Here is a 12500-nt window from a genome sequence, read left to right as displayed (position 1 = left end):
CTAATTAAAGAATGCCTTATAATTATGATCAGCTTTTGAGACCAAATTGATTTCTAGTTAAATCCTGAAAATTTGATAAGATAAACAAGTCACATTTGTCTGTAATTTAATTATTTTATGATCTGAATATATTCAGAAACTAGGGAGTTGTTGTTCTTTGTCTTTTGGCTTTTCCTGGTTAGGGGTCACCACAGCGGAACTCCAGTCTGCTAATGATTGGCAGTAGATTTTCACAAACGCTGAGGTGCCAGCTCGACATTCAACCTTCAATGAAGGCATGCCCATTTACGCATGTCTTTCGAATGCCCACCCAACCGCGGGGAGGACATGCAGACTCCACACAGAAGGCACTCCCTGTACTCCAGCCAAGAATCGAACGAGAGAACCTCTTGCTGTGAGGCAACACCACTACCACTGCACCACCATGGATATTCAGAAACAAGGGAGTATCTTTGTTTTTTTCATGTGTTTAGTAACTTCACGATTTTTTACCAAGGGGTTTAGGTTGAATTTATTAGTAAATTTGTGTCTTAGTAGTACATAGTTAATAGTGTACAAGCTAATAATATCATAGAACTGATTAGTAACATCTTGAGTAGATTTGTATGGATCACTGAGGGTAGTATCTCAGTCTTTCATAATTTATTTCATCATATGCTACTTTGTAAATTCTAAAAGGATGATCAATTTGTGAGCAAGTTTAAGTTAAATGTGATGTCACAATGCTGTCTGTTAGTCACAGTGTGGACACTTCAGGTGGGAAACAGAAAGATTATGTGTTGTTCAATATGATGCATTAGATATTGCTATCCCTCACTGAATTTCATACTATTTGTTGCTAATTGCTCTTATAACTATAATTGATTAGTATTTGGGTATGGTCACTTTTTATTCTTTCGATGATTCGGTAAATTAAAATCCCTAGTGAATATTCATTGATTTTTATATGTTACAGTTTAATTGGGAAATGATTCAGCTCTGTAGGGGGTAGATATATTATACAGTAGGTTCCTGTAATGCATAATTGAATGCAACTGATACTTATTACAGTGTGAACATTTTCTAGTCCTGATGTCCTTTCTTTTCTTATGGTTGTGACAGAGGAGTGGCAGCGCGGCCACTGATGTTATGAGGTGATGATACCACTGCCACCACTGTGGCATTCAGATGGCTGGGAGGCTACCAACTGTGATGTCAAGATGGCCAGATGTCTGGTACTGATGTGATGTGAATCCCATCACTGCCAACCGAGGATGAAGTAATAACAAGAATGTGCACATAATGTCCTGTCAAGCAGCTGCTCCACTTCCTGGGGATGTTCTGGTGGCCCAGTCTTTTGGTGACCAACTGTGTTAAAAAATCTGGAGAGCTGGTCAATGAGCTAGACAGATGCGTCATAGTCAATAGGCCATTAGTAATCTGATATAAGGCATCTATTCATTTCATAAAGTAGTTAAGGCATAAATGTACATGCAATATTTTGAATAAGCAGAGAATTGTTTTGTAAAATGTATGTAAATGTTCCATTTTTTGTTCAGACTATCAGAAATGACTTGCACAGTATGCTCTGCCTTTTATCTGATCACTTCTGTGGAAGGCACTATGTGATCTGCATGGACAAGGCAGGCCAGCAAGGTTAAGGGAAGATCAGTGAATGGAAATTATATCACTTGACTTTCACATTTGAAATGAAAAGTATAAATGTTATAGATGTACATCAAGGTACTTACTTAACATGTTTATGTATCTGTAATTCTATGAATAAATAATAATTATGCGGTTGTAAAGCAGCACCCATGTGGAATGCAGGCACATAAAAACAGGCCTGTTTCCTTTATCACTGCTGTAGGTAACATTTACAAAAATTCAGGTGGAGCTATAGGTGTGAAAATGACGCACAGACAGAATGATTCCTAACTCCTCCCACAACAAACAAGCTATTAATTTTCCCTAGTCTTCATAAAAATGCAACTTCTGATGACTGCCCTAACCCAAAATATTGAAATAAAAACATTGTAATCCAGTAAGCTAAAAGCAAAGAAAAAAATTAAGTATATAATAAAAGTCAAATGTATTCACCCAGCAGATGCCATGGCATCTATCTCAAAATACTGTTTCTTTTACTTACCTTAAAGATTAAGATCATTTTATAACCAATCTGATAACTCATTAGAAAGTAATCTTTCTAAAGCTTACAAAATGAAACACAATCTTTGTTTTGTGTCGAAACCTAAGTAGAGCAAACAGGACGACAACAAGAGTTGATAAATTAAACAAATCTTTAAACACAAAATTTATGACAGAACAACAGAAAGATGCATTAAATGTGGCGGTCATAGCCAATGGATGGCTAGATTGACTGACCAACCTACTGACTGTATAAACAAATGATAAATTGATTCATAGAAAGATGCTTCATGTTTTTCTTTTTCATTTTTTAACGTGCCTGAAGTGTTCTGAGCATCTGTGTACTTCACAAGCTCATGTGTGCAACAATTAAGCAGACTTCAAAATATGTACATACAGTATATAAATAATTTAATTGTAAAACACAAATTGATATAATCACACACAGGTTTCCTAACAGGCATTAGTAAATTAAACAGTTTTACTCCTTCCGTTACAGTCTTAATGCTGTACCTCTGTGCTCTGTTTCTGAGTTTAGTAGCTAGCAGGGAAGGGTAAATCTCAGCATTTGAATATTATTGCCCTGTTTAATAGCCTACTGCTGTACCACTGATGATGCTAAGTTAACTCACAGTGCTTGTTACATAACACTAAAGAATCTAATGAAATGCTCATTTTGTTTTAAAGGAAAACTCCCATGATTTTTATTGGATTGATGGATCAAAATGGGATTATCAAAGATGGGGTTTAACTGAGAACTGGAAGAAATCAAACCGGGATTCATGTGTGCAAATGAACCACAGAAGTAAGTTAGAAATTTAGTTATACATAGACTTGAAATAAAGTACTATTAAGCTTACAATGATGTATTAAGCTAAATAAAAACCTTGTTTCAGTACATATTTAATGATACTAAAGCGCTGTTATTAATGACAATGTGGATATGTAATAGCAATACAGAAAACAGTATGAGTGCTCAGACAAACCAAATTCACTTTTCACTTTTTATAAGCATGACATATGTAGAAGTAGATTGCAGTGGCATGTTTTCTAGCAGACTAAATTTTAAAAATGAAGAAAAAGCAGTAAAATGATTAAACAACAAAGCTTCCATAAAACTTCTGAGCATCTAACTCTAAAAATCTGGCAGTGAAGGAGGGCACTACAATACATGCAAGGACACTGATGGCAATATAGCCATTCCTGCAGCAAAAGAAATCACTTACTTGCTTTACAAAAAACAAAACAAAGTAAGGTCACATAAAAAAGCAATTTAACTCATGCTGCTATGCAATATATAATCAGCCACGTGATTGTCAAAAATTAATCTAACATGGTCTGTTGATCCACAGAGGTCAACCCTATTTATGTCACGTCTCAGACATAAAACAATCTTGAAAAAACAGGATGACAAACTTAATCCCCTGTTTTCATACCAGACTGTGTGCTATAGATAATAAACGAAAGCACCAAAGCTCTAGGAGTTGATTAGAAAATATTACACTGAATAGATATGCAAGCCTTAAGTCAAAGATAGTGCACATGCAGTTTTCTGTATAGTTATCCTTAACCTTAATAGCCAACATTAGAGTTTGTGCTGATATGTCTATTGACAACTAAGCTTTCTCACCTGCTTCATTCTTTGCCTCTTGTAAACTGTGCAAGTGTGGCATTGTAAGGAAGTAATACAACTGCAGTGTTACCCACACAAAACTCCTTTCTTAGATGGTCCACTAAAGACTGTCAAAGCTGCTTATTAACTTAAGATACCGCAGCAATGGCTTGGCAAGCCTTATTTAATCATTTAAAGGAAATGGAATTTATAACAGTTCATGACTTTAGCAACCATGTTTGTTTGCAAAGATTCTCCTGTGTGTCAGATTACCAAGTGTACTTGTGCATTGAGATAGTCATTATGGTCATTATGGTCCAACCTTCCTTTTTAGAAAGCGAGTGCATGCACAAAATAACATCTTCTACAAGTATATCACTACCAAGAAAAAATTCTCCCCTACTAACTTCAACCTCCTATTCCAACAATGTAACTGAACACCCCTTAAACACCTATGGTTAGATGCTGCTGTTAACTATTTTAACAAAACCTTCCTCACAATCCTAAATAATCCAGCTCCCACTACAAAAATATGTACTAAAAACAAACCCCTCCCATAGCTAACCAAAGACACCAAACTACTAATGAAGCATAGAGATAAAGCCTGGTCTATATACCATAGCTCCAAAGACAAAACAGATTTCTTAACCTATCAACAGCTAAGAAACTTAACAAAGAAACAAATCAAAAAAGACAAACATACTTCCTATCCTGTCAACAAAAACACCAAAACAACCCCCACAAATATTGGCAATCCATTAATCAGCTCATAAACCCAGTAGGAAAGTCTTCAAGGTACACCAGCATGAGCTTGCACTGTGTCACAGTGATAAAAACACCCTTTATTTGAAGAAAAACAATAAAAATGTTAAAAACACATGAAATTCACAGCTGAGATAAGCACTTTCGGCTGTTTAAGCCTTCTTCAAATCATAAATAACAAGTGCTGGGTAAAAAAACATATATACTGTGTTGCAGACAATCCAGTGACTTAAAAGTATTTTTTATCCTATCAGCAGTGCACCTCTTAACTCTTAGTCCTTGGTCAGAATGAATGAGAAAACTTTGCTTTAATTTGGGCTTTTTTTTTCTTCCTTTCCTCGGTTCACCAGGAAGCTTTTGTTAATAGACAGCATAGACGAACAGGAATAATAAAAATAAAAATATTAAAATTAAGTTAAAAAAGTGGTAAAACCACTTCATTAGGTTAACATTGTCTGCCTTTTACAGCAATCTTTCTTTGGAAAATTTCTTGTGAACAATGAAGAAATTGCAGTGTTCACAAGATCAGCTTGTTTAAGTACTCTAATAGGCAGCACCAGTGATTGGAAGGAAACAATATTTAAAGCATTTGATTGGTACTTATGCACTACAGGGTGTTAACCTTATATGAGTGCAGAGATGTAAAGAACAAAGTGTGTATGCACCTGACTGAGGACACTGCATCAGCAGCAAATAATTTTGACTGGAAGCTAGATCTTGTACAGAGTTTGTTTCTGACCAAGGACTAAGAGTTAAGAGGTGCACTGATGATAGGATAAAAAAATACTTTTAAGCCACTGGATTGGCTGCAACACAGTATATGTGTTTTTACCCAGCACTTGTTATTTATGATCTGAAGAAGGCTTAAGAAGCCAAAAACACTTATCTCAGCTGGGAATTTCATGTGTTTTAACCTTTTTATTGTTTTTCTTTGAATAAAGAGTGTTTTTATCACTGTGACAGTGCAAGCTCATGGTGGTGTACCTTGAAGATTTTCCTACTTTGTTGTACCGCTTTGGGACACCTTTGGCAGTTGTGGTCGATTGATTTTGTTGTAGCTCATAAACCCAGGTCATACCTCTACCCCTCCTCCTGACACCCCAAACAACCTTGACTGCATTTCGTCTGAATTCAACTCCCACTTCATAAACACCGTCAGCTCCCTACTAGACAACCAACCAGCCCAGCCACTTTCTATCACCACCCCTGCCTCAGGTACTCACAATCCATTCTCCTTTACACCTGTGCAAACTAACTACATAAAGACTCTCTTAACGAAACTCAAACCTGGTTGCATAGCTGCAAATAAACTCCCAAATGACTTTCTAAAACTTGACACCCCTTCCATTTCCTACCCCATCTCTATCCTGATTAACTGGTCTATTATGTTCCACTTCTATGGAAAATATCTCACATCATACTGCTACACAAAGATGGACCCTCCAAAGAACTAACTAATTATCAGCCATAGACATCCTGATCTTCCTTGCAAAAATACTAGAAAAATGTATCTACAACCAACTCATTAACTACTTCTTCAACAATAACCTCCTGTCCAGCACACAACATGGCTTTAGACCTAAGCACAGTACCAGCACTGCCCTCCTAAACTTCACTAATACCATCCATCATCACATGAATGAAGGCCAGCTAGTCTCATCCATCCTTCTCGATATGTCAAAAGTCTTTAACACCATATCCCACCAAGTACTTCTCAATAAACTATATTTCTATGATCTGAGTCCTTCATCTCTAACCTGGTTCCATAGCTATCTTTCCAGATGTCAGCAAGCTACAAAATGGGAAACCTCTCTTTTCCCCCTACTCCCCATCTCCATAGGTGTACCCCAAGGATCCATACTTGGTCCTCTTCTCTTTAACATATTCACTAATGACCTTAGCTCAGCTACTCAACATGCCTCAATTGTACAGTATGCTGAGAATGCTACACTTATCTGCTCTGCCCCCACACCCCAAGCACTGCAACTTAAAATTCAATCATCTTTTCAGGGCATTAAAACATACCTCTCTCAACACAAACTAATTTTAAATCCCAACAAAACCAAAATCGTAGTCTTCAGTAACAAAAAATACAAACCTCCCCAACCCCTTTTATCACTCATTTCTGCAAATGGAACCAAGATAGTCTCACAAAACACACTAAACTTTTGGGTGTAACCATAGACAACAACCTCAAATTTGATACACACATTGCTCAAACTGTCAAAAAAGTCCACATCAAGCTAGGCACCCTATACAGGGCCAAACCATACCTTACTCCCAATGCCAGGATAGCCACTGCTCGCACACATCTGCTATTTACCCTCATGTATGCTTCCCTCATATTCACTAATCTTAGAAAATCAGTCCTCAACAGCCTAGAATCATGCTACAACAAGATAGATAAATATGCCACCAATCAACCACACAGATCTTAGCACTGTTTAGCACTCTCAAGGTTAAAATGGCTAGAGCTCCCAAACCTTTTATCACTTAATCAGCTAACCTTAGCCCATATTTCCCCAGTAACTGCCCTGCAATCGCCCACCTAGTTGAACCTAGTAACAATCTAAGATCTCTCAGATCTTCTAACAAACTCTTACTTAAGGTCTCCAACTCTCACAACTATCTAACCAACTCCCTCTACTCACACAAAATAGCCAAACTCTGGAACACGCTTCCAGAGACTATTACAAAAAAAAATCTCATAATCAGTTCAAAGCACTTCTCTCTCTCTCTCTCTCTCTATATATATATATATATATATATATAGGGAATCGCGTGTTAGGTCAAGTTGCTGGTTCATCAAAGCACAACTGAACAATAAAATGTCATTGAAACAACCAGGAAGACAAGAGCTTATGGACTTGCCCCCGCAGTAATGAGCAACTGATGTAAAAACAATTTATTTAAAATAAAAGTATATAAGTATTAACATAGCCAAGCTGGAAGCAACAAGAAGTTCTGCAATTAATACTAGTAGTGCATGTGTTTAAATCAGCATAGATAGGAATTCAGTTTTATTGACCCCCCCCCCAAAAAAAAATAAACAGATTATCCATATACTTATATAACATTTCTGACAAGTAAACAACACATTTTAGGCAGAGTATTAGTTCTTTTGTTTACTGTCATTACATGATATATATTTTTTTTTTGTTCAGGTGGAGGGGAGGAGAGAAAATGGGAGAAGGAAGGAAGTAAATGAGTGAAACAATTCTCTTCTTTATTATTATTTAGTATAACACCAAACACCACCAGCAAGTTGAAATACAAACTCAAAATGAAAAAAACTTTTGTAATGCATGAACTCAAATGGCCAGACTTACCTGGACAAAATTTTTATTACTATGGTTGAGTGCTTTCATTCTGTTGTATAGTTCCTTATTATATATCTCTTTGTTTCAAAATTCTTATTGGATGTTATATTTTTTTTCATATATACATTTACTAAACTCTAACATTGTTTGTATTAGATAAAATATTTACTGCAGAGTTTTAGCAGGCTTATTCTTGCTAACACTTTAGGTCAAAGTCTGGTTAGCTAATGTTGGATAGTCTGATAGTTTTTTTGTTTATATATCAGGCTAGGAACTTTGATAATTCTAGGTTTGCAAATAATATGCATTGCTTACAACATAACTATCATATTTTTGATTTTTATTTTGACCCAAATTCTTAATCATTATGCTCCAAAATTAAGAAGCATTCAGTAGCTTACTTTGCTTCATTGCTTTTTTCTTTGTTTCCTGTTTAAAGGAAGAGAGAACATCAGAAAAAAGTAATAATTTTATCATACAGATGGGATTTATCATTATTATCTTTATTTATTAATGGTTTAAATAATCCTGGGAAAGGCTCAATTACAATATAATACCTAAATATTAATAAGAAGCAAGTGGTCTTCCTACAAGAAACACATATTAAAAAGATGGAAAAAGATATTTATTTAGAACCCTGGTATCTTTATAATTATCTCTCAATCTTCTTTTAAAACAAAGATACGGGGAGCCATGATTCTTTGGAAGAAAAAAATCGGTCTCCCCACAAATTATTTATAAATATTAAGATCAGGACAACCTTCCTACTCATATAGTTTTAAAGTTTAACAATAGGATATGGACCATAGTAAATCTTTACTGGTTTCTTGGTATGGGACAAGTCTTAAGAAGAAACACTTAGACTTTATCCTTAATAATTATAAAGACAACCTAATTACTGGAGGGAATTTTAATTGTATACAGGAAAATACTGGCACCAGTAATACGAGAAAACTAAGACTGAACTCCACTGCAAAAAAATGCTTAAAATTGCATGAAATCTATTAACATGAGTGAAACATTTAATATGAAAGATCCCAACTCACTGCTCTTTTCTCATCAGGACTCTAAATATGGTACATAGACCAGAATAGATAGAATTCTAGTTTCTCAAGACATAATTTTTAAGATATCAAATTTTAGCATTATTCCTTGCCCTATATCTGATCATGATGCCCTTATTCTAAAAATTCAAATCAATTTTTAAAGATTATCCTTTTTGATCAGAATACCGGGATATGTAACTAAACTTAAACAGTTCAGACCTCATTAATGTCTGAACTAAATTTATTTTAGGAATCTTAATATAATCATGATGTGGGATTCATTAAAAGCATATATATATATATATATATATATATATATATATATATATATATATATATATATCAACATTTTAACCATATATAACAACTTCAGAACTACAAAACATCCAGTCACAACTCTTAATGCCTAAATCTACAATTACTATAAATAATAAATCTAATTCAAAAGAAATAGAAACATTAAATAAACAATATTTTGACATTCTATATCATAAACCAAATTTGACTCTAGAAAGATTAAATTTGACTTCCTACTTATCACCCAAACATATGCATAATTTATCAAAAACAGTTAAAATGCAATAAAAAATTAATAATATTCTAGAAGTTAGACATGAACAAAAACACTACTGATACTGGAGACATACTTGAAGTTTTTAGATTCTATTATATTTCTCAAAACCAAGATCCTAATTCTGATGTTAAAAATTCAATAATAAATTTTGACTCCCTTAATATTAAAACATCTCATCAGAATTAAAAGCTCTTTTACATAAACAATTATCTTATAAAGAAGTTATATATACAATTAAAAAAATAAAATCAAATAAGGCTCCAAGTATGGATGGAATAACAATAGAAATTTATAAACTATTCCCTCTTTATATTATTTCCCTGTTTCATAAATTGAAACATTGAAGTCCATTCTTAGGGAAAAAAATCCCTCCTTATTGGAAATATTTATTAATTGCTCATATTTTAAAAGAAAATAAAAATCCTCAACTCTTATCAACCTATCTCACTTCTAAACAATGATTATAAGATGTTCATGTCTATTACTCCTGATAGAATAAAAGAACCCATAGCTAATATAATCAAGTTTGACCAAACAGGTTTTATTCATCAAAGGCAAACTCATGTTGATATTAGTTGTATGCTAACCCTTATAGACTATGTGAAAAAGCTTTTGTTTTTTTTATTGCAACTATTTATTTAGAATTCCAGAATTATTTGACTTTCCTACATGTTTTATTTCACTTTTAAAGAATATTTGTAAAAACAATACTGCTTATGTTAAAATTAGCCCCTTTACTTCTGACTGCATTTATTTGACTACAGGTACTAAGTAGGGTGTCCATTATCCAATTCTATTTGCCTTAGCCATTGAAATTTTTGCTATGTTTATTCAAACAAATTCAAATATTGCTAGCATAGATATTCTAATCCTTATTCCTCTAAAATGATGCTGTTTGCAGATGATGTATTATTAACTCTTCCTAATTCAAGATAAACTCATTTACAATCAGTTTCTGGTCTTCACTTAAATCAATCTAAGTCTAAATTCATAATATTAAATAAAAAGAAAACAAATATATTAAAATAATATTATTTGCAAACAAGTCTCTTCATTGGAAAACTCAAGTATCACTTTACTGGAGTCCATAGATGAAATAATATGTCTCAATTATGATAATATCAAAAATATATTATACTTTCTTATTTCTAAATGGAAAAAAGTTTATTTTCTTTGAAGATAAACTCCAGTTAATAAAGATAATTATTTTATCTAAGGTTTTGAATATAATTTAGTCTTGTCTCTTTTTACAGACAAACATCACATTAATAAGAAAAACAAACAGCATTGTTGGTTTTCTAATAAAACTAGAATAACATTCTCTCACCATATCAGACCATGGGTTCTGGGAGGAGTCAATTTTCTAGATATTGATATTTACATTAAAGCATCAAAATTTAAAATTATTTTAAACTGGGTGGATGCACATTATGTTTCTAATTGGAAAACATTACACTTAACTCTTCTTTAAAATAATCATGACAAATTGGGTAAATCAATTAATCAAGAAAATGTCTTCAGCATTATCTTTGCAATTTCATAAAATATAATGTTTCCCTCCTACAAGCTCTACTTATTTAAGGTTTATACTTACAACATTTAAAAATATATTTCTCTCTAGTACAGATGTTAAAATGTAGCTTGATTCTTTAATTCCCTTTAGCATCACCAGGAACTTTTTTTGACAAAACTCCTAGTCACACATTCAATATTTGGGAAACCAAGAATTTTGCTTGTTGGCAATGTTGTTTAAAAAAAAGAAAGTCAAAGATATCCAGTAACTTATTATAGAATATAATTTCAGCCCCCATGAATGATTATTATTACAAAGTATGAAAATATAAACACAAGAACTATGTTTGTCTCTCATTCACTCACAGTTTAAAGAAAATATCAAATGAATACATTTCTTTTATGAAATTATATATAATAAAACAGGAATTGAAAATTTAATTTCAAAACTTTATAAAATATTTATAGAATACAAGAAATTTAAATTTAAATTTTGGAGCCATATCACACTGGGTCATGCCTCTTTTTTAACCTTTGAGAATAAATCTCAAATATTATCATTCATTAAACGTAATTCATGTCCTCATTTCTGGCACATATTTGCATGGAAATTTGTATACAAAGCATTTCCAACTCCAAATAAAATGAATAGAAACAATGATAAACACCGTTGGAAATGTTTGTAAGAATGTAATGCTGATTGGATACATATTTTTCTTTAATTGTGCTTCTCTAAGTCAGTTTTGGTGGAATATTGGTTATCTTTTGAAAGCGTTATTCTCTGAAACATTTTCCTTAAACAAGTCTGTTGTCTTGTTTAATGTAAATGATGGACATCAGTTGAAAAAACATAATCTATTTCTGCTACGGACTATTTTGCAGTAGCAAGGAAAACTATTACCAGAAAATGGAACTCAGCTACAGCACCACTTTTTTGAAGACTTTTTATCCTTCTTAAAAAAGACTGCCTTAAGAGATACCAAAGTAAAAGAACTCAGGATTCATCCTAAACCATTTAACCATAATCCTTCAACAAAAATGACATCTTTTATTGACATTTTTTCAACAAATTCTTGCCTATGATGATTAAAAAAAAGAAAAGAAGAATCCTTTTTGGAACTTTAAAACTTTCACCTATTGAAGTCAGGCTTGCATATATTGTACATAGTCTGAGTGTGTTCATTCTTATGTCTGCATTTTTCAGTCATCAATCCTTGCTTTTCCAGGACTCACACTGATATATACAATGTGTGTGTGTGTGTGTGATTTTATATATATATATATATATATATATATATATATATATATATATATATATATATATATTCAAATTTCACAAAGCCAAAATGACACTGCTGAAACTGCAGAAGACTGGAAATTTAAAGGCTGAATCCCATATAAGTGAAAAGAACTTACTGATGTGTAGTCATTCACAGCACTATACAATGGATATAAAAATGCCATTTCCCTCATGATAGTGCAATCTCAGAGTTGATATGTTTATTTTGGGGGGGTACAGAGCCACCCAGATGTGGGGTGCAGTGGGG

The 12500-nt window shown here is 33.2% G+C and overlaps 1 protein-coding gene across 1 annotated transcript in view; it reads left to right on the top strand.

Moving 5' to 3' along the window:
• The window catches only part of LOC122803936 (lectin-like), an 88307-nt gene that overhangs the window by 65951 nt on the left and 9856 nt on the right, over positions 1 to 12500 (top strand). Inside the window, exon 3 of the mRNA XM_044073613.1 lies at positions 2815 to 2932. Within this exon, the coding sequence (XP_043929548.1) occupies positions 2815 to 2932 (118 nt within the window). The remainder of the gene's footprint in view (positions 1 to 2814; positions 2933 to 12500) is intronic.

The sequence above is a fragment of the Protopterus annectens genome, chromosome 6.part0, assembly GCF_019279795.1.
Source record: "Protopterus annectens isolate FY-2018-M chromosome 6.part0, PAN1.0, whole genome shotgun sequence".
NCBI lineage: Eukaryota > Metazoa > Chordata > Ceratodontiformes > Protopteridae > Protopterus > Protopterus annectens.
The sequence above is the reverse complement of the archived record's forward strand: the minus strand, read 5'-3'. Positions and strand labels throughout refer to the sequence as shown.